Consider the following 21,141-nt stretch of genomic DNA (forward strand, 5'->3'; position numbering starts at 1 on the left):
GGACGGTTTGAATCAGTGACAGACACATGTATCCTCCAATAGGATTACAACTCGCCCTTTCCTAAACCTCCTTAATTGTGATTGGCCAATGCTGTCGTGACAGGCAGTCGTATTGTTCAATCACACACACGAGATTTTTGAACCCGCCCAGAGTCGACCGTTCGTAGCTTATTATTCGTCAGAGCAGAATTTTAAACTATTTAAACCGTTTTGAGCGGGTGCCTGGACAACAAGAGGCAGTCGAGACGGGAGAGAGAAAAAGTAACTTAAATTTAGCATCTAATGTTTATAAACAAAATACAAGGAAGGATCATACATTTGGATCATCGGGTCTTTGTTTTTGCAGTGCGATCGTGAATAAAGTCTAAAGAGGTAGATGACGTTTTTATATCTTATTATATACAACTGTTTAGGTTAGCTAGGATGGCTAATGTAGTCAGACGTAAATCAATGGTTTAGTTTAATCGTATGTTATTTTGTGTAATTGTATTCTCACGTCATGGATGTAACCGGCGATATATAATATCTACGGGTGTTTATCATATTGAAGTAACGTTACGTTATGTTGTTCATCATCGTCTGTGTGTCTCGGTATAAAGATACAGTTTATGAAAGTTAAATAAGATAGTTTGTGTGTTTTCATTAGTCAATATGATTAAAAGGGGAAGGGGAAAGAAAAACTTATGCTTTTATACTTGGAAGTGTGTTAGAGACAGATGGTAAGCAGCATGTCATTCTCTACCGTTACCTGCGTCAAATGAATTGGTGAAATTGCCTCCATTTTGTTGAGAGAAACAGTCAAAATGCTGAATTTCTCTGTTGTAAAATGACACATGTCAAATTAGGTTGTTTTCATGTAAGCTTTGGATGCGAATGAAATGCATAATCAGTCTGGACCTTTTGCTCTTTGTTGTCAGGGGAGAGCAAATGCATGTTTTTCCATTTTCACTGAAACACAATGTAGTATAAATGAATGCATTTTCAATCTGACAGCTTGATCAAGCACAGCAAAAGTGTCATAGTGCAAAGTTAGACTATGATCAGTTGCATGCAAGTCATTTTTGTCCCCCAAAATGCTATTGTTTACACTTTATACCTTCCTTGTGTATTTCCAGGGGCGCCACCATGAGTTCCTTGCCGGAGGCCACGCGCTCCCTCATGCAGGTTTTTAATGGGAAGCTGCAGGATTTTAGCAATGAGATTGACACTGTCCACATGGTGTGGCTGGAGGAGATCCAGCAGGAAGCGTATCGCATGTTTTCCAGGTGAGAGACACTGTTAATGTGAGGTGGAGTCATGTATTCTGTCACATTGTGTATGGATGTGAGAATCACTGTTACCATCCAGGGCATTAGACATGTTAATAAAAGATGTTTTGTCGTACAGCGACTTCAGCACTGAGCCAGAACTGATGCCAAAGACTCCATCACAGAAGAAGACAAACCGCAGGAAACGAGTGTCGATGGAGCTCAATGAGTCTCGCGGAAAAAGACGGTGAGGGCTTTGACCGTGCTCTAATGTCTGAATATTTGTGTGGTAAAAATATGTCTATTACAACATCTTTAGATATATGGACTTTAAGTTTTATTAGATTTGAGTTATGCACTTTGGTTACATTTCTACAACAATCTGGATGGTTTTTGACAGGGCTCATATACTCTTGAAAAAACATGTATTTCTGTCCTTTAAGGCCCCACGATACTTAAAGGGATAGTTCACCCAAAAACACAATTTTAATGTTTTTCTGCTTACCCCCAGGGCATCCAAGATGTAGGTGTCTTTGTTTCTTCAGTAGAACACAAATGAAGATTAACTCCAACCATTGCATTATACGACTATCACACTGCATGTCAATGGGGATATTTCAGAGTATGAGAGTAAAAACACAGACATATGAATCCTTATTAAACCATGCGGCTTGTGGCGACACATTGATGTCTTAAGACACGAACCGAACAGTATTTGTTATTTGTTTTACCTCTTGTCAGACGAATGTCATCTAGTATTCCCAGCACCATAACTTCTGGCGAATAAGGTCAAAATACTTGCGATATCAAAGATGTGTATATATACGTAGATGCCTCATTCAACTGATCCGCGCAGGCACTAATTAGGAATCTATGTATATATATCTATGATCGCGCCGGTATTTTGACCTTATTCGGCGGAAGTGATGGCGTGGGGACGGCTGATGCAGAGCCATAGAAAAAATGTAAATAATTTTTAAAATATGGATATTTTTCTTACACAAAGACTTTGTGTAAGACACTTTATTAACACCCCACTTATGGACTTCAAAAACAGAGCAACTATTACTGCTATTATAATGCTTGGATTAGCCAGAACATTTTTAATATTACTCAGATTTTATTCGTCTGAAAGAAGAATGTCATATACACCTCGGTTGACTTGATTTCATTTTTTGGTGAACTATCTCTTTAAGCCACGATATGATATTATTGTGATATGCAGAGTATTGCAATAACATATTGCATTATATATATATATATTTAACGAGTGAGTCATTCAGATTCAAACAATTCATTCAAACAGCTGATTCATTCAAGGAACGAAGCATTTGAATATCTTAATCTAAGAGATTAACCCAATTAGTCATTGAATCATTGATTCAATTGATTCATTCAGTATGAAAACGCCGCTGTGTTTTGCTCAGAGACGCAGATACAGTGCTGTGTCTTTGTTTTGAACCATTTTTCGGTGGCGAAATAGTGTTTTTTTTATCGAAGAGTTCAGATGCAAAAGCCACTTCGGTCAAAAATGAGATAACGATACTGAGTGAATGCTCTCCACATATAATAGCTATGTTCATAAAATACTTTCACTTCAAACCCCCTAAATCCCAGCCTCAGCCCATTCAGAAGTACCGGTACTTGGGTAGAAACCTATACATAGAAGCCTGTCAAAAAGGCTTATTTTAAAGATGTCAGACGGATTTAGAGGCTTTTGCATCTGAAGTCTTCATATGTTCCCCTGCACTTTGGCATTTTGCACACATTTATTATGCTCCCTGTGACTTGATTTCGTTTTTATCAATTTTTTTATTATTAGTAATGTATATTCTGTTCTAATTTAATTCTGTAAATTAATGCTTTTTATTGGTTTTCGTTGTCTCGATGTTGCGCTGCACTGAAAGCATGCTGGCACAGCAATTTTGCCGATTTAATTTAATTTCGCAAAATGTGAAATGCAAATCCTGTCTGCAGTTAGTGTGTTCTTTTCCTCTCTATGCAGGTATTATTTGGTTAATTTATCAAAATGTTCTTTTATATATTTGTGTGATGTTCTGTATTTCGATCGCGGCTTTAAAATGTTATGAGAATTTTTTATGAATGTTTATCCACCACATTACCCTTTATTTAAACCTAAATAAGAAAGCCATTGTCAGTTGGCAGGCAGTTTTGGTCGCTTTATTAAAAGTTGTTGCTGTATGGAGTGTGTAAAAGAAAAGAAAAATAGTTTTACCCTCCTGCTGACTGTCGTGCCCCTCCCAACCCATTCACACACACATATGATTCGACTATCGGTCGACTATAGAAAGATTCGACAATTCTGATTCGAATGTGTAAATCATTAGTTACAATCAATATCACATTTGTAATATATGTTGCCATTGTCTGGTCTTTAGATTCTCTAAGGGGAAACGCAGCAACTTGCGTCGCTCCTCGGTCCAGATGACCCTGAACAGCATCTCTGAGCTCGTTACGTCACACGGGCCGAATGACAGCTCAGAGAGTCTCACAGAGGAACCTGCTCGCCGCACACGTCGCAACAAAACCACCGCTCCTGCGGAAACTGAAACCGTTAAACGCAGCACCCGCAACAAAGCCGGCGCCAAAGTCAAGGAGGTGGAAGAAGTGGCAGAGAACGTCCCAGAAGTGAACGTTAATGTGCAGGATTCGGGCTACAATCAGGATCAGATCCTGGTGTCTGAAGCAGTGGTGAAGATTCCCTCCTCGGAGCATCTGAGTGCGGAATTTATGCTGAACGCTGGTTTGTCTCCAGGCCGATCCGCCAATAAAATCCCCATCGCTGCATCCGGGTTGCAGACGACCCCTCAGGGCTCGTCTCGGACGTCGGTTCGGCGCTCTCTGGTTGTGCGGCGCTCGCTGGTGGGCCTCAGGCATAGCATGACCCAGGAAGCTGTTCGCAGGGCGTCCCGGCGCTCTTTCCTGAAGAAGAAAGCCAGACTGGGCAACTCGACCTGCAGCAGCTCCGTCAGCGGTGAGACTCACATTTACAGTCAAAATAACTTCACATCACCAACTCTAATTGAAAATGAATAACTTGAGGTCAGTGTGAATGCCTCTTTAGGATTTATCACTTGGTTCGGACTAGGGCTGTCTTTTTGAGAAAAATCTAATTCGAACGGATATCAAATATCAAGCAATGTATTCGAAAATATTCGAATATCTGTGTAAGTAAACCGTTTTTTGCAAATTCGGCAAACTACCTCATCTTTAACGGTTACTTTACCATCTACGGTGTAGAACCCAAAATGTTTCCAGACACTACTTTTAAGATGGGTTGGGTCGTAATTGTCTGTTCAGGCTGGCCGTTCTGAGAGTTATCTTCCATTTTCAAAACAGACAGGCTCAGGGTTGCCAGGTTTTCACAACAAAACCCGCCCAATTGCTACTCAAAACTAGCCCAAAACAACCCCAATCTCGTTTCAGGGGGCTTCTCCGGTAAAAATCGCATTTGGGGGGTAAAATATGTTTTTTTTTGCCATGGTTGCCTACTAAAATTTGCATTCCCGGGGCTAACTATCACATAATCGGGGTCGCTTCAACCCGCGGACATGAAAAACAGCCCGCGGCAACAGTGTTGAAGTAGCCCAATTTCGCGGGAAACACTGGACAGGCTATTATTCGCTTGATTTGGTCATGGGCCTACGCTACAATACGTTTAGAGCGCCCTCTATTAGATGAGATGGCAAACAATAAAATAACAAACAAACGGTCTAATCATAAGCCCTATTCGGACGGGATTAGTTTAACATGGGGAGGTGAAGGTAAAGTAATTATTACCAGAGGTTCTCTGGGATTTTTAGTCCCGTCCGAATGTGCCATATCGGTAATCATTACGGACAATGTCTGTAAAGATTACGGAGACTTTTACCTTCTGTAAAAATGTCCGGAAAAATGACCTCGGGTAATACTAATCCCGTTCGAATAGACCCGCTGTAAAAATGTACGGTAAAATTTCCGTCATTTACTGTTTAAAAGTAGTTTTTGGCGCGTGGAGAATGGAGCTGCTTCGCCCTCGGTTGCGTTGTAGGTGGTGGGACAACTCTGTGGCAAACCTCCAGTATTTTCCGCATACCATTTAAACCAAAAAGATTGAAAGCACTTATTAGAGGCACAACACTTCTTTTAGCATTACATTAGAATATTTTTTAATATTCATATAATATAAAAATGTTATTTAAGATTTTTGTAATATTCCGAGATTAAACACAGCGTTTCCTCCCTGCTCCAGTTTCGTGTTTTTCTTGTTGGCGGGTTTGCTCACGTGATAACAGGAAGCAACGTCATACGACAAGGAGGTTACTGTGGTGCGTAAAGCGAGTTACCCCTCCCACTTCTGCTAGTTTTACTGAGATGTCTTATCCCGTGCGAATTGGCCATTAACATTACAGACGTCCTGAGGTAAAATTACTTTACCCCCACCTCCCCATGTTAAACTAATCCCGTCCGAATAGGGCTATAGACTGTAAAAAATGCGCTACATGGCACTTTAAAAACCGGATAGTTTATTTAGTTGTTATTGATATTATTTTGTTTGTCTGTTTGTTGCTATGCTTCCTTCTGCTATGTTAAGCGACCTTGGGTTTGAGAAAGGCGCTATATAAAATAAACGTATTATTATTATTATTATTAGTTGGATTACGGATATTTCACGTCATGTTCGAATGCATATTCGAATATCGAATAAAAAGTGACCGCCTTAGTTCGGACAGTCATGCTGTTTGAGGTGATTTAAGTTTGTGTGTTAACTGAATGATGACGTTTATGTCCACTGCTTTTCCCAGAGGACATTTGTATGGACACTGAACCCGAGGACACGGAGAACAAAGAGGAACCGTGAGTGAGATTTCAGCTTATGATAGTTGATGTATTGTTTTTATCTGGGATTCAAACCCACAACCTTTTGGTTATCAGTCGAGGTCTTTTAAACGCTGTTTCTCGCTTCTCTTTAGGGTTGATGCACCACAAAAGATGGCAGAACCGGTCATTGAAACCAACCCTGAACCTGAACTCGTCCAATCTGAGGTGAGAATAACTTTCTGCTGTGGTTTTCATTAGCCGCTTTTCCACTGTCAGGCCAGTGCGAGCCAGGGCTTTCAACGGGTCGGGCGGAATAGCCTCAGACCTGTTGCAATAGCCCAAACCCACGCTGGGTTTCCACCTGTTGATCTGAAAATTCAGCTTTGTCCCCGTTATGATTGAATCACAGGACCGGATGTTATATACTACTAACAGGGGATCTCACTAGGAAGAGACTTCCTTAGAAGGAAGAGAAACATGTGTCCTATGTTTAAAATAGAGCGTATACTTCATGCTTAAACATGTTGCACAATCCACTCTCCTTATAAAGAATCAGTTGACAATACATCATGGAACAGATGCATGCTACTGTATGCATCAGTGGAAACATGTTCTATAAGTATGCACATTCCTGTAACAAATATAGCTCATCCATGTCTCTCCTTGGGACACATGTACAGACACAGCCTGACTTTACATTGTACATTATACAAATAATATTGAAAAATAATACAACATAATAATACTAAATAAAAATAACATTAAACAATAAAATTTCAATCTTCACACCGTTGGGCCAGAAGCTCCGCAGCGCTTCCCTAAAACCCGCCCGTAACACAACAACATCACACAAACCCATCATCTCACCAACAAAGGGAAGTTTGATCAGAAAACGAATCAGAACGAAATCACTGGAAACGAGCGTCCGTTTGATGGCATTTTAAAGATTTAAAACCCAAGCATCAATGTTTTACAATAATAAGTGATCCATTGATCATAATGAATTAATCTGTCAAGACTGCACATTAGTCCCACAGAAATAAAGTGGTATTCACTGTTATTTTACAAACAAAGACGACAGTCATTTAGTCGCGCCTTTATTTATTTGTAGTCACATGACAGCATGTTTACATCACATTTAGAAAGAATGATCATTCCACCAAAAATACGACCTGATGAGCTTTAGCACTCTCTCCAGTGACTGTCCCATTACAGTTATATTTTCAGTCAGAGAAACAGAGGACGCTCCCAAAAAACCTGAGTTGCTTTATTTTATGACATGCGGAGATAAATATGGATATCAGACAGTCGTTATAAAGAGACTAGGCGTACTGACAGATGAAATAAATACACGCATGATAGCCTTTATGATTTATCTGATTTCTTCAAGTGGCCGTATTTACCATGTTTACTAACTATGGAATTGTTTTTTTGCATCGCATATAATATTTCTGCCTTATATCACATCAGAATCCACATCAGCTCACAAACAGAAGTTATTTCAAACAGTCTCTGCTGTCTGAAAGTGAGTTTTGAGCTAAAATGATTTTAAAAGTCTTTAAAGGTGCACTATGTTAAATTTTTTGCAGTAAAATCTCCAAAAACCACTAGGTCAGTGTTATATATTTTGTTCAGTTGAGCACTTACAACATCCCAAATGTTCCCAACTATTGGTTAAAATAGCAATTTCTCACGATTTACAAAGTAACCGGGACGTGTGAGGGAGTCGCCTGTCAATTGCATCATATCTGCATTACTCTTGGTTTCTGGTTTTATTTTGCAGAAACGCTTTACTCTCACTGCAGTGTGAACAAGTGTCATAGCAGCCGTCGAGAGAACACACACCATCATTAACACACTCAGATGTGTCTAATATGATAAGCAGAGCTGTTACCTCATACTCATGACCGGAAAAGCGGAAGTGTGTCCGGCGACTGTGGCATAATAAAAGTCCCGCTGCTCGCGAGGCGTGTGTTGCGCTCTTCTCATTAACAATCGCTCCAACGGTTCCTCAGCTCCACAACACTCGCTCCTGCTCTGCTTCACTACAGTAACGTTAATAATAACATCCATGACCATGATTTCTGCCCGAGTCCTCTCCCGATTCTTTCCCACCGGCTGTGAGGTGAAGACCACATGTCCCAAGATTCTGCGCTCAAACTTAACGTCATCAAACTACGTCTTTGTTTTGAATAGGCGACCTCTAGCAGACGGAAAAGTTACACAGTGCAGCTTTAATGCTGATGTTAGCTGGTATATGAAATCATCTCGTCTCCAGACTCAGATAAACTCCACCTTTTTTTGTAACCACTCCTCAAGCCCGAGCTGGCCCGCTTTGGACCAAGGCATTCCACTGAACAAAAGCCTGGCCGTTGGCCACGATCAAAACCCCGGAAGTGACAGTGAAAACACGACTGGCCCTGGCACGCATTAGCACGCCCGCCTTTACCCAGATGGTGGAAACGAGGATATTTACCCACTCTAATAACAGCCAGATTTAACCAAGCATGGCCATTTCTGTTATGATGATAGAAAGTGTTGTATTGCATAGTGCAATTTGTAAATAACTGAAGGCTGTGTGATTTTCACAGGAACCTGAACACGAGAAGATTGAGGAAAAGGAAACTGAGGTAAAAGAAGACCAACTTCCAGAAGAGATTGCTGGATCTCCCAGCACCGCTGAGAACTATCGCTTCACACGATCCATGGCTCGTACTTCAGAAACAGGTACTGGTCTAACAGATCTGCTGATTAAATTCAGATGTATATGGGATGACTAGTAAGTTTTGAATTATGTATCTTCCTGTAATAGATGATAGTGGCGGGTCAAAGTCCAGAGGAGATGGCCGGTGAGCACACCCGTTAATTCCATTTCTTCTTTATAGTTATTGGATTTATGCTGCGCATGTTTTCTTTATGGTCTTTGTGGGTTTCCATCAGGCCTACGCGTTCAGGCTCCAAGCGCCGGGCAGCTGAGTCGACAGTCCAGGAAAACAACACGCCCAAGAAGAAGCACTCTCCTCCGAAAAAATGCCTCACGGTATGAGCATCTCTGACTATTGTAATGCTTTCAATCCGCCAAAACATTCTCTGACACTTGTTGTAAAGAGAAGCTTACCGCAGAAGTCCACATAAAGTTTCTCTGTGGTTGTTTGCATTCGTAAAAAGGATTTGTATTGATTTGTGGCCTGTTTCATGTGGATTGGGTTAGCCAGTCCAGACCATCCATTATGTGTCCATTTGTTGTGTGCCTGCAGAGTATTGCTCCACACATGCGCTCGTTCGTGCACACGGTGCAGAAGAACCAGATGCTGATGATGACGCCTGGATCTCTGGGCCGCAGCAACATCATGAAGTCCTTCATCAAACAATCTGCCAGCAAAACCGATGTCAAGGTGGGCACACTTTTCAGACTGTTCCTCTGTGTATATATTTTTAAGGCCCTATGGAAATATGGACATTTTTCACATTCCACTTTAATAGATTTAATTAGAATTGCCATTTTGTACTTTAATCAAATCACAATATGGACTAATGTCTGTGAAAGTTAAAGGGATAGTTCACCCAAAAATAATTTCTGTCATTATTTACTCATCCTCATGTCGTTCAAAACCCGTAAGACTTTAGTTCATCTTTGGAACACAAATAAAGATCTTTTTGATGAAATCTGAGCTCTCTGTCCCTCCATTGAAAGCTACGCAACTACCACTGTGACACTTCAAAAAGTTCATAAAGAGATCGTAAAACTAATCCGGTTTAGTCAATTTTCCGAAGAGACACAATCTTCATCTGTGTTATGAAGATGAACAAAAGTCTTACGGGTTTGGGATGACATGAGGGTGAGTAAATGACCGGTGAACTATCCCTTTAAGTGTAGAGCTCTACTTTTGATTCATTCATCTGAAATTTGCCAAAATCGGTGACATTCATTATTAGGGGTGTAACGGTACACGTATTCGTACCGAACCGTTTCGGTACAGGGCAATCTTTAACAGTTCACAGTCGGCTTGTTTTAAGTGCAGAACACTGCAATCCCAGTTCCCACACGAACATATTAAGTATTCAGTCCATTTTATCACGAAATTCAAACGATAAATGCCGTTTTGACGCTCTTTAAAGTTCCCGTTTTTCCTGTGTTTTTGAAGCTTTGATTGTGTTTACAGTGTGCAATATAACGTGTTCATGTTTCGCGTGTAAAAAAAACACAGTATTTTTCACACAATGTACTTATCTGTATACCGCTGTTTTCACTGTCCTAAAAACGGCTTGAGGATTTCCCTGTTCTATTAAATCCCTCCTTCAGAAATACGTAACGAGTTCTGATTGTGCCAGCAGTTCCCGTGTTGTGATTCGAAGCAGCTTAGGGCACGTTGCCCGGAAAGGTCACGCCTCTTACCATAACGGGGAGATGCATGCGCTCAAAGTACAGCGTCCCTGAAGGCCAAACAAAGGTTATTTGACTCCGGGCTGAAAATAACAGCGTCTCGACTACATGGCGACAAACACACTCTACGAACGCAACACTTCCTCTTCTCCACGTGGGAGAGCAACAAGACCACGCCCACTTTTTCGCGTATTCTTGTGGGCGGAGGTTAGTCAACAAACTGTTCTACTGACGTCATTAATGTAGGAAGTACAGGGATGTACTTTAATGTGATGTGACTGATAGGCGTGTCAGTTCAAGCGGCCGCGCTCGAGTGAACAAATTTTTGGTAGAGGCACGCGAGACATGATGACGTAACTGATGCGGTTTGTTATCCAGTACAGCGGTGTGGCTGTAAAAATGCGTAAAAAATGGCCAACCTGTTCAACGGCATATTCATGAGAGCTTAGGAGCATGAAATGGATATAAATGAAAGAGAAGATGCGCTTCCTGCTGACGAAAATCCTCACAGTTGGTGGCAAAAATCAAGCGGTGTATATATGTATCCACATATTGCGCAGCTGTCAAAGACCTGCTTGATCATACCTCACCAAAAAACGCTCCGCACTCGCTGCAGGTCAAGTTGACTGTTTGGTGTTTTTCACCAACAATATGTTGATGTTTAGTGAGTGGAAATGGATTGTTTCTGAATGTCCGTTTGCTATTTTGTGTCCACATTACGTTGCCTGTTGAATCGCGTCTTCTCGGGTTACTGATGCACTTGTAGTTTTATGCACTTTTGTTACCTAATTTTCCTTACATGCTCATTAATGAAATTATATTTTATTTAATAACAATTGTTTAAAAAAAGTTAATGCACTGTAAAAAGTGAATGTCATTTTAATTTAAATAAAATATGCGATGCTTGATTTGGTTTACATTTGCTTGTTGCGCTCGCTTGCGCCCTCTTGTGGCCATAGGAGACAATACAGTACATTTTCCATCTAACATTTAAATATTGCCATTAGAATTCGAATTTTGCTAATATTTATAAAAGAATTTCGAATTGAGCTTTTCAGACATTTTGACAGCCCTAAAGTGTACCATAATGATACAGGGTAAGACAAACACGGAAAATGGATTCATGTTGTACAGACACACATTTTTCAGTAAACCACTGTTTAATAAAAATAAAATAAAAAGCAATTTTGTAAAACTGCTGTACCGAACCGTGACTTCAAAACCGAGGTACGTACCAAACCATTAGTTTTGTGTACCGTTACACCCCTATTCATTATATATATATAAAATTATATTAGCTTATTATTTGTTAAACATTAAATTCCACGTTGCGGAAATCATATGCCCGTATTTTTTGTTTTTCAGAGAAGTCTTAATTTATTAGGTTACTTCAATGGTAAATGCTTGCCTAATATGCTTCTCCAAGTAGAAGTGGTTTTAGTTGGTAATTGTACTTCCTCTCTTTCACCCTCAGTTGGGCTGTGGCTCTGTGGTGAGTATAAACAATGAATTCAAACCGGTGTCATTTCCATGTTAGTCAGCTTACTGTTTTCTTATATTATGAGTGGGCTTTTGTTTAGTTGCTTAATCCTTATCCCGTACTATACTTCCTTTGGGCAGTGAAGGCACTTTTGTCTAAACTGAAACCGAACTGACCATCCCATTCAGACTTTGTCGGATTAACTCATCACTCATGGGGTGTGTGAATGTGTGTCTTTGTGGCTTGGGAAATTCACATTCACCCGTTTGTGTTTCTGAGATGTTGGCCAGAAATCTGTCTGCTGTTTGATCACTATTCACGTCACTTGAACATTTAGCTTTCATCGTCCTTGTTTAAAGCCTAATTGTAGTAACTCTAAAATTAACACTTCCTCCAGGAGAAAGAACGACAGAAGTGGGACGCCTTGAACAAGAAGATTGAACAAGAGAATGAGCGAAAGAAAAAGATTGAGGAGGAGAGACGAAAGAAACAGGAGGAAATGAAAAGGTGGGAAGGAGCTTTGATTGATCGACTAAATTCTCGTTCCATTTAATTGAATTGATAATCTAGTTTTAGTGTGAATGCAAATCGGGACTCGCGTGTGAATTCTGTCCACTTTAGGAAACGGGACGAGCGTTTGAAACGGGTCGTCGAGGCTCGAGTGAAGGGTGAAAAGGAGAAGGAGCAGGAAAAGAAAAAGAAGATTGAAGAAAAAATGGCACAGCTGGAGAAGAAAAATGATATGGTTGGTACTGAAGACTGAAATGAGGACCAGTTGGAGTGTTTGATTAAAAAAAATTGAAAATAGGCTCATTTTCCGTCTCCCCTAGAGTTAAAAGTTTACCGTTTTTTAATCCATTCAGCCGATCTCCGGGTCTGGCGGTAGCACTTTTAGCATAGCTTAGCATAGATCATTGAATCGGATTAGACCGTTAGCATCCGTTTCATTTTCCGTCGGTCTTAGTACACGTTGTAACGACAGAAGAGTCAAGTTTTAAATAGGAAAAATATCGAAACTCTTTGGTCATTTGAGCGAGATGCTAACGGTCTAATCAGATTCAATGATCTATGCTAAGCTATGCTAAAAGTGCTACCGCCAGACCCGGAGATCGGCCAAATGGATTAAAAAAAAACGGTAAAACTCAACTGTTTAACTCTAGGGGAGTTGGAAAATTAGCCTATTTTCAAAAATACTGGAGTGTTTCTTTAAGTTTTTTGTAATGTTATTGTTTTTCTCTCTCCCCCTCTTTCTCAGCTGCGAGTTGAGCGAATGGCAGACGAGAAAGCCAAGAGGAAGGTGGCCACTAAACGACAGGAAGAACTGGAGCTGCGCAAGAAACAGGAAGAGGCAGCCAGACAAAAGAAACTTCAGCAAGTTGTAAGTCAACACTAGCATATAAAGTGGAGAGCCCAAGTGTGATGATGGGACAGCCTTAAATATTCTCATTTTCTTTCAAAAACCAATGGCAAATAAAACCACGGCTAATATAAGATTATTTATACATGCATGCACACATACGCACGTGGGACGGTTTAAAGTTTGGGGTTTGTAAGAATAATTTTAATGTTTTTTAAAAAGTCTCTTATGCTCATCAAGGCTGCATTTGATCAAGGATACCATAAAAATGGTAATATATCACAATTTTAAAACTTCTATTTGAAAATGTTATAAACAGTCATTTATTCCTGTGATCAAAGCTGAATTTTCAGCATCATTACTCCAGTCTTCAGTGTCACATGATCCATCAGAAATCGTTCTAATATGATGATGATTTAATGCTTGAAAACATTTATCATTCATGTTGAAAAATGTTTTACTGCTCGATTATATTTTTTCAGGATTCTTTGATTAGAAAGTTAAAAAGAACCGCATTTATTTAAATGGAAAATGTTGTAGCATTAATTGAATGCATCTTTGCTGAATAAAAGTTCATTTGTTGCTGACCCCTGAAATTTTTATTTAAATTTGTAACTACAATAGCTAATTTATTTACTTATCTTCTTTAGGAGGAAGAGGAGCGGCGACACCAGGAAATGCTGGCCAAACGCAGGGCTGAAGAGGAGCGAGAGAAGGCCCGCAAACTGGCCGAGGCCACACGAGCTCTGGAACTGAAGAAGGAACAAGAGCGGGAGAAAGAGAAGGAGCGCGAACGCGAGTGGGAAAGAGAACGCGAGCGGGAGCGAGAGAGACAGGCTGCAGCTGAGAAGTTGGTGGTGCTTTTTTGCGCACGTGTTTCAAATGAAAGCATGGCTTTCAAAGAAACTAAATATGCATGTTTGTGTCTTGCAGAGAAAGACTAGAGAGAGAGAAGGCTATCGCGCTTCAGAAGGAACTGGAGAGAGCGGCCAGAGAGAGGGAGATGGAGGAGAAGAGGAAGATGGTGAGGATTTTAGTGTAGTATGTTATTAGCTACGTTTCCATCCGGACTATGTGCATTTTGGGATGTCGCATTAATAAAACATGCTGGATGGAAACTTCAAGACAAGGAATACATTCTAAAAATGTGCATAAAAAAACATATGCGCTCAATTTAGGCGGATTTTAATTTTTTTATGTAAAAAATAGACATGCACATAACCTACGATATAAACGCATTTACCAAAAAAGCATGCGATTGGATAACTGGACTAGCCAGCGGACCAATCGCATCATAGCATCTCAAATGTTGGTTTGGTCGTTCTGAAATGCCTGAGCCAAAGTCTGTCATCAGAATGATTCAGTTTAATTCCCTCCCAGAAGCGTCTCCCATGATTGCGTTCCCAAACACCAGGCATCAGAATGCTAAGTATTGCGTTTGGTCTCCACGCTCTAATTCGCAAGTCATTTATGATGTAGGAAAAAGAGCAAGAGTGGTTTCCCAGATTGCAACAACTACCATATATTAGATATTTTGTGCCAATTTTTTTCTCTTGAACACGTGGGATGGAAACGGTGCTTTATTCGCAAACGTTTTATGAGAGATTCCAGTTTTGCGCATTAGGTAAATCCGTAGCTTTGGATGGAAACACAGCTAGTGATCTAAAATCCAGTTCCACAACTTTTATGTTAAACATCTAATGTGTTTTTTGCTTTCACTAAGGACAGAACGCTTCTCAACTTTAACTAAATTGTGTAGGACCTAGGTTGTGTAACGATCCCATGATCTAAAGTCTAAATTTGTGTGCTCCTTTAACAGGAGGAGCAGAGGAGGGCGGAACAGGAGAGGGAAGCCCAACAGAAACGTGCCGCTGCAGCCGCTGCCTCGGCGTCCCATACAGTCACAGCACAGGTAACTAACAGCCGGAATCAATATCTGTTGGAGTCATATGCTTGTGATACGTTATTTTATTTGTTCATTTGAATTGGTTTTTATATATATATATATGTCAATTTTTTTCCTTGTTTGTTCGGTTGCCGAAGATTATTACAAATTTATCATTCTCGATAATGACGATTAAAAATGTTTGTGTATATGTATTATATTTGTTGACGTTAACTGTTTATTAATAGCTTTTACAAAATATACATTCTTTTATTTTAAAGGCGCAATATGTAAGATGTAAAAAAAAAAAAAAAAAAACATTATCCAAAAACCACTAGATCAATGTTATATATTGTTGACTTGTGTACTTACATATTCCAAAATGTTTCCAAGAATGTTTAAATCCTGAGAAATAAGCAATTTAAACCAGGACCGTGTGTCGCATATGAATGACATCATCCCTGTGTTACCCTCGATTTAAAAAAATATATATATTTTTTTTTTTGTAGAAACCAATGAAACACCAAAGACGCTTTAAAGAGAGAGTTCACCCAAAGATTTAGTTTGTCATCATTTACTCATCCTCAAGTTGTTCCAAACCTGTATGAGTTTCTTTGTTCTGCTGAACACAAAAGAAGATATTTTGAAGAATGTTTGTAACAAAGCAGATAGAGCAACCATTGACTAGCATAGTAGGGGAAAAAAACTATGGTAGTCAATGGTTGCTCCATCTGCTTTGTTACAAACTCATACAGGTTTGGAACAACTTGAAGGTGAGTAAATGATGACAGAATTTTCATTTTTGGGTGAACTATCCCTTTAATATATGATGTGTTTGATCCAAACAGTTCCTCACCTGTCTAATAATTCATCGACTAATCATTGTTCTACAGCTCAACACAGTTAGTCTTATTGTTTCAATTTGGTTTTCTTGATTTACCGCGAGTACCATGTTTTACCACGCCTAATATCGATCTATCAGTGTGAACAAGTGTCTCATAGTAGCCGCTGAGCGAACACACAGTAGCATTATAACAACTTTCAACACACTCAAATGTGAGTAATATGATAAAACAGCGCTGCGTTACCCCACATACTCATGAGCGGAAGAAGTGCTCGTCTGCGGCATGATAAAAGCTCTGCTAAATCGAAGCGTCATCAAGCTACGCCTTTGTTTTGAAAGAGTGACCTCTAGCTGCGAAAAATTACATATGGCTTTAAAGGTGCAGTAAGTGATTACTGAGAAACACTGTTGATATTTGAAATCACTAAAACGAACCCTCCTCTACCCAAAAGGATCACACTCCTATATTGATAGCTCCGCCCCCAAATTCACAAACGTGCTATGCAACACAAGCTCCTCCCCTGCCATGAGTAGACACGCCCCCATTGCTGATTGGCTACAAATGTCTTTTGGTGCTCGTTTGATCCCCTTTCACCAGCGTTTCTCAGAAATCGCTTTTACTGCACCTTTAATAAATTTGTTTTGTTTTTTAATTATACTTGGTACACTGTGAATCTAATTTTAAAAATGTTTTTTTGTAAACTTATTAACAGGTCTCAAAAACACAAGCAGCTAATATGCTGAGTTCAGCTCTGAACACGACTGTAGATATTGAGGTAAACGTCTTTTCCTTCCCAGTTCTTTTTTTCCTACTGAGTATTTATTAGACTTGCTACTAAAAAATATTTGTACTAAAGCTATATTGTTCCTTCTCCACAGAACTCTGTTCTGAAAACTCCAGTTGGGAAAGGAGCCGCTCACAATAAGACCGTAGATCACGGAACTGGACTCAACGTGACCGTTGACATTGAGGTGAGATCACGGCAACTATTATGCGTCTTTTTCCCTGCAAAAGAAGGAAACGTGTCTAATAATATTAGTAAGCACAGAATAGCCCACGGAGAAGGAAAATGGAGACTTTAATTTCCAGTTGGACAATTTATTTCCCTTCTAATTTAGGTTACGTAGCTCTGGTTGTGTGTGTGTGTGTGCGTGAGTGAGTGAAACAGCTGGTTTCTGACCCCAATCCTTTGTTTTATACCTTGCAGCAATCTCCACAGTCCTACCAGATCACTCCAAAGGGCCAGAAGGTGACCGTTTTAAAGAATCCAGAAGATTACGGCATGGACCAGAACAGCGACGACTCAACAGATGATGAATCTGCACCCAGAAAACCCATCCCATCCTGGGCTGAGGGTATGATGATGCTTTGCAACTGCTGGAAATATTTGCTCTTACTTGTAGTTAGTTTTCCTAGCCTGACGTTGTCATACTCAATTCTAGTCAGAATATGAGTCTGATACTGCTCCGTTGGGCTGTGATTATGGGGGCGTGTTTCAACCGAACCAGGAAAGACCTCAATTGGAAAGACCTACAACCAATCAGAGCAACGGAGCGACGCATAACGTTAGTTGTCAAATGTCAACAGAACGCAACTGCACTGACAGTGTTGCAAAGTCCGCGGTTTTCCTGAAGCGACCCCAATTATGTGACATTTAGACTCAGGAATGCGAATTTTACTGCTAAAAAAACACATTTTACCGCCCAAACCCCCTACTTTGTTCTACTTTGGAAGAAGTAGAGTCTTTACGATCTCTTCCGGTGTTGTAAAAACTAATTTAAGGACACACAGAGTACTTACCAACACGATCATCATTTTTGAGAGATATAGTAAAGGTGAACGCATATACGAACAAGTTCTCCGTTTAGTAAACGAGTTAAACCCAAGCGCTCTTTGGTGATGTGGATGATTACATTACTGTCGATCATCTGTCCATCATCGTATAAAGCCCGCACTGACAATTTGATTGGTCCGAACAGCTCTGGTTCCAGCATAGTTGCTCCACAACGGATCAAGTCCAGACCGAACTTCCTGATGTCAAACGTTGTGGGCGGGGCTAAGTTCGGCTGGCATCCAGGCTATAGTTTTCCATCAATGTGCTCAAAGTGTGGGCGGTATGACTTCACGGTTTAAGTAAGGGTTAATCCATGGCTAGCGGTTTAAAGGATTAGTTCACTTTAAAATGAGAATCACCCCATGATTTACTCACCCTCAAGCCATCCTAGGTGTATGTGACATTCTTCTTTCAGACGAACACAGAGTTAAATTGATAAATATCCTGATGCTTTCATGGGAGTGATGGTTTGAAGCTCAAAAAGCGCATCCATCCATCACAAACGTACTCCACACAGCTCCAGGGGGTTAATAAAGGCCTTCTGAAACAAATCGATGAGGTTTTGTAAGAAAAATATCCATATTTAAAACTTTATAAAGTGCCATCTGTATTCAACTTCCACAGAAAGTGATAAGTTCTAGTGATGGGTTACGCTTTTTTACGCAGTTAAGCTGAGACCCTTCAGATGCACACTGTTCACCATGATGGGTTTCAATTGCTTGAAATATGATTGGAATCACGTCAAAAAGGGAAATATGATTAGGTGCAGCCTAAAGCCTTGTTTATACCTGCGCCTGGCTCTGCAGCGCGAGCCTCCGCTGACTGCGCGCGCTCCTCCCCAAACGGACGAGGCGTTTATACTCGCCGTTGTGCTATTCTTTGAAACGAAAGCGGACGACTCGGGGGAATTATCTTTCTTATAAACCATCAGGAAGAAGTGGGCTAATGTACACAGGTGATGATATTTATTTTAGTACACTTCACCGACATGTGACATGAGCGCAAAATAAGTGCACACATGTATACAACTAAATGAACGATCTCTTTAAATATTTCCTAATTTCACAAACATTTTCATGTAGCTTCTTTATTTAAAAGGGCTTATTTCTATGCTCATTTTGTAAATATAAGCAGCTCATTTGTATGTGCAAACTGGGTGCCGGTGTGATGAGACGTCATGCTCGGCTAGATTCGCCTAGAACTCGTTCATCTTCAGATGCGGAGTCGCGCGCTGCTACAAAAAATGCGCTGCACACCGGCAGGCGAAACGGGGTCTTGAGCGCACGACCGCCTACTCAGCGTTGATGTAATTTTTGCCGCGCACACCCTCGCGCTCGTGCGGACGCGTCGAGTATAAACAAGGCTTAAGTCTGTCATATAGACTACATCTAATTATAATGAGAACATCATGGTGATCTTAATGGTGAGACTTTTGTTTTTGTAATCAGGCTCTCAAAATTCTATCAATTAGGGCTGCACGATTTGGGGAAAATATTGAATTGCGATTATTCTGGTTAAAATTGCGATTGCGATTTTAAAATGCGATTATTTTATTTTTACAAATGAAAAGTGTTTGTGTGTGTGTGTATATAACATTGTGTTTATATATTAATATGGCTAATAATAAATATTATTATTATTATTATTATTATTATTGCTTAATAAAAATAAGAAATTACTATTACAATAACATTTTCATTATTAAAAATGTAAAATGGCATTTAAGAATAAATATAACAGTATAATAATTATAATTATATTTTACGAAACTTTTACAAAAAAAAATGATGGGTTACCTGTTAATATGCAGAAAGCCTATGACTAAAAATCATTAGAAAGGTCTAAGGATTTATTGTAAATAAATATATGTATTATAAAAATCTGTGCTTTTTATCTGTGATATCAATTTCTTAATGTCTATGTCTTTAATATGAAATATGAGTGTCATATGCATCAACTGTGGGGATTAAAACTCCTGTACATTGACAATCCGTACGTTTTTCTTCAAACTTCTGGGTAGAAAATAAGAAGAAATACTTCTAAATAAATGTATAATTCATACTGGAAGCCAGAGGGAGCCCTTGAGCAGAAACTCCACATTTGCCTCAAGAAGTAATCATTCATTTGTTTTCAGGAAATCCCTTCCCTATGGGAAATCCCTAAAGTGAAGCTCACACTGTTGGCTGAATAAAACGAAGATGTTGCTTTTTCAAACGCACGTTATAAGCGAATCAAACTCGCAGTGCTTTCAGCTTTTACTACTGATCTCAGACGCTCTTCACTGACACGCTGGGCATTTATTTATTTTATAAAAATCGCAGCCTTTGCGCTTTCATAATCGCGCACAAGCCAAATTGCGATTGCGGTTCGATTTCGATTAATCGTGCAGCCCTAATATCAATTTGAATTTTAGATTTATAGTCCAATATATCGGTTATGGGCTTTCAAATATAAAGAATTATCAGTATCGGATAATATTTTCATATCGGTGAATCCCTATTCAAAGGTCTGTCGTCAAAACGGCTTCATGTTCTGTAAGACTCCATTTAAAAACAGGCGCCAAACAATAATTTAAAATGATTTTGATATGCATATTTTCAAGAATACACAAAGTGCATGTTTATTTTGCGGTGTCCACAGCAAGCTACTGTATTTTTCTAATGTTTTCTAGTGTTGTTTTGTGCAGGTATGCAGTTGCAGCAGTCTATCATGAAGCACTATTACAATCCACTGGATCTCAATTCATATTTTGGAAAACCTGAACCACCCAAGCTGGAAGCGATCTTCAGGCGGACCAAACCTCGCTTCTTTAAACGCACTAGCTCGGCTGTCTGGCATTCTCCACCACGTTTGGGAAATTTGTAAAAGCAAATGTACTTTTTTTTCTTTTCTACTTGTTGTCTTTTTTTATGTTGTCTTATACTTTTAAGCTCACTTTAATAAAGCCTTTTAAGTATCTATATGTAAGTAGATTAGACTGGGAAAAAAGAGCAGAATGTGTAATTTAGATTACACAAAACATGGAGGTTGACGACCGACTGGGATGGACTCTGTCTCTGTTTAATTTACCTGCTTTGGTTTTAAATGGGATTACCCATTTATTTAAATATAGCGTCACATGTTATAAATTTGGAAGTGTACACAGGAGCTGCTACAAATGGGATGGTAGATGTAGAAAATACGGGGGTGACGTTTTCCCACAATTCACTTCACGAAGAGTGTCAGATTACTCTGGACTGTCAATAAAAGGTATAATTTCTAAATGTTTGCAGTGTGTGTTATTTATGA

At 39.7% G+C, this 21,141-nt stretch overlaps 1 protein-coding gene across 3 annotated transcripts; it reads left to right on the forward strand.

Moving 5' to 3' along the window:
- The first annotated feature begins 193 nt into the window (after window positions 1–193).
- Window positions 194–21,114, forward strand: incenp (inner centromere protein). 3 transcript variants are annotated; one of them, XM_079810214.1, is made up of 21 exons: window positions 259–372; window positions 1,116–1,265; window positions 1,387–1,494; window positions 3,647–4,242; window positions 6,053–6,104; window positions 6,221–6,293; window positions 8,660–8,795; window positions 8,881–8,917; window positions 9,009–9,108; window positions 9,326–9,463; window positions 11,927–11,944; window positions 12,330–12,439; window positions 12,554–12,677; window positions 13,188–13,310; window positions 13,940–14,139; window positions 14,223–14,313; window positions 15,109–15,201; window positions 16,732–16,794; window positions 16,898–16,990; window positions 17,227–17,374; window positions 20,540–21,114. In XM_079810214.1, the coding sequence occupies exons 2-21, from the start codon at window positions 1,126–1,128 to the stop codon at window positions 20,716–20,718; spliced, it is 2,622 nt and encodes an 873-aa protein (XP_079666340.1). In that variant the 5' UTR covers window positions 259–372; window positions 1,116–1,125; the 3' UTR covers window positions 20,719–21,114. The 3 variants fall into 3 exon arrangements, with proteins under 3 accessions (XP_079666341.1, XP_079666339.1, XP_079666340.1); XM_079810215.1 differs by lacking the exon at window positions 11,927–11,944 and having other exon boundaries at window positions 194–372; XM_079810213.1 differs by lacking the exon at window positions 11,927–11,944 and having other exon boundaries at window positions 217–372; window positions 9,326–9,493.
- Window positions 21,115–21,141: the final 27 nt, after the last annotated feature.

The sequence above is a fragment of the Gobio gobio genome, assembly GCF_949357685.1.
Source record: "Gobio gobio genome assembly, chromosome: 25".
Taxonomy (NCBI): domain Eukaryota; kingdom Metazoa; phylum Chordata; class Actinopteri; order Cypriniformes; family Gobionidae; genus Gobio; species Gobio gobio.

Excerpts from the sequence above, each read along its gene's own strand:
- incenp (XM_079810213.1), top strand. The coding sequence starts at position 1,126 with ATGAGTTCCTTGCCGGAGGCCACGCGCTCCCTCATGCAGGTTTTTAAT. Across the intron at positions 13,311-13,939 it reads AAAAGAAACTTCAGCAAGTT|GAGGAAGAGGAGCGGCGACA; the intron begins GTAAGTCAACAC and ends TATCTTCTTTAG. Across the intron at positions 16,991-17,226 it reads ACGTGACCGTTGACATTGAG|CAATCTCCACAGTCCTACCA; the intron begins GTGAGATCACGG and ends TATACCTTGCAG.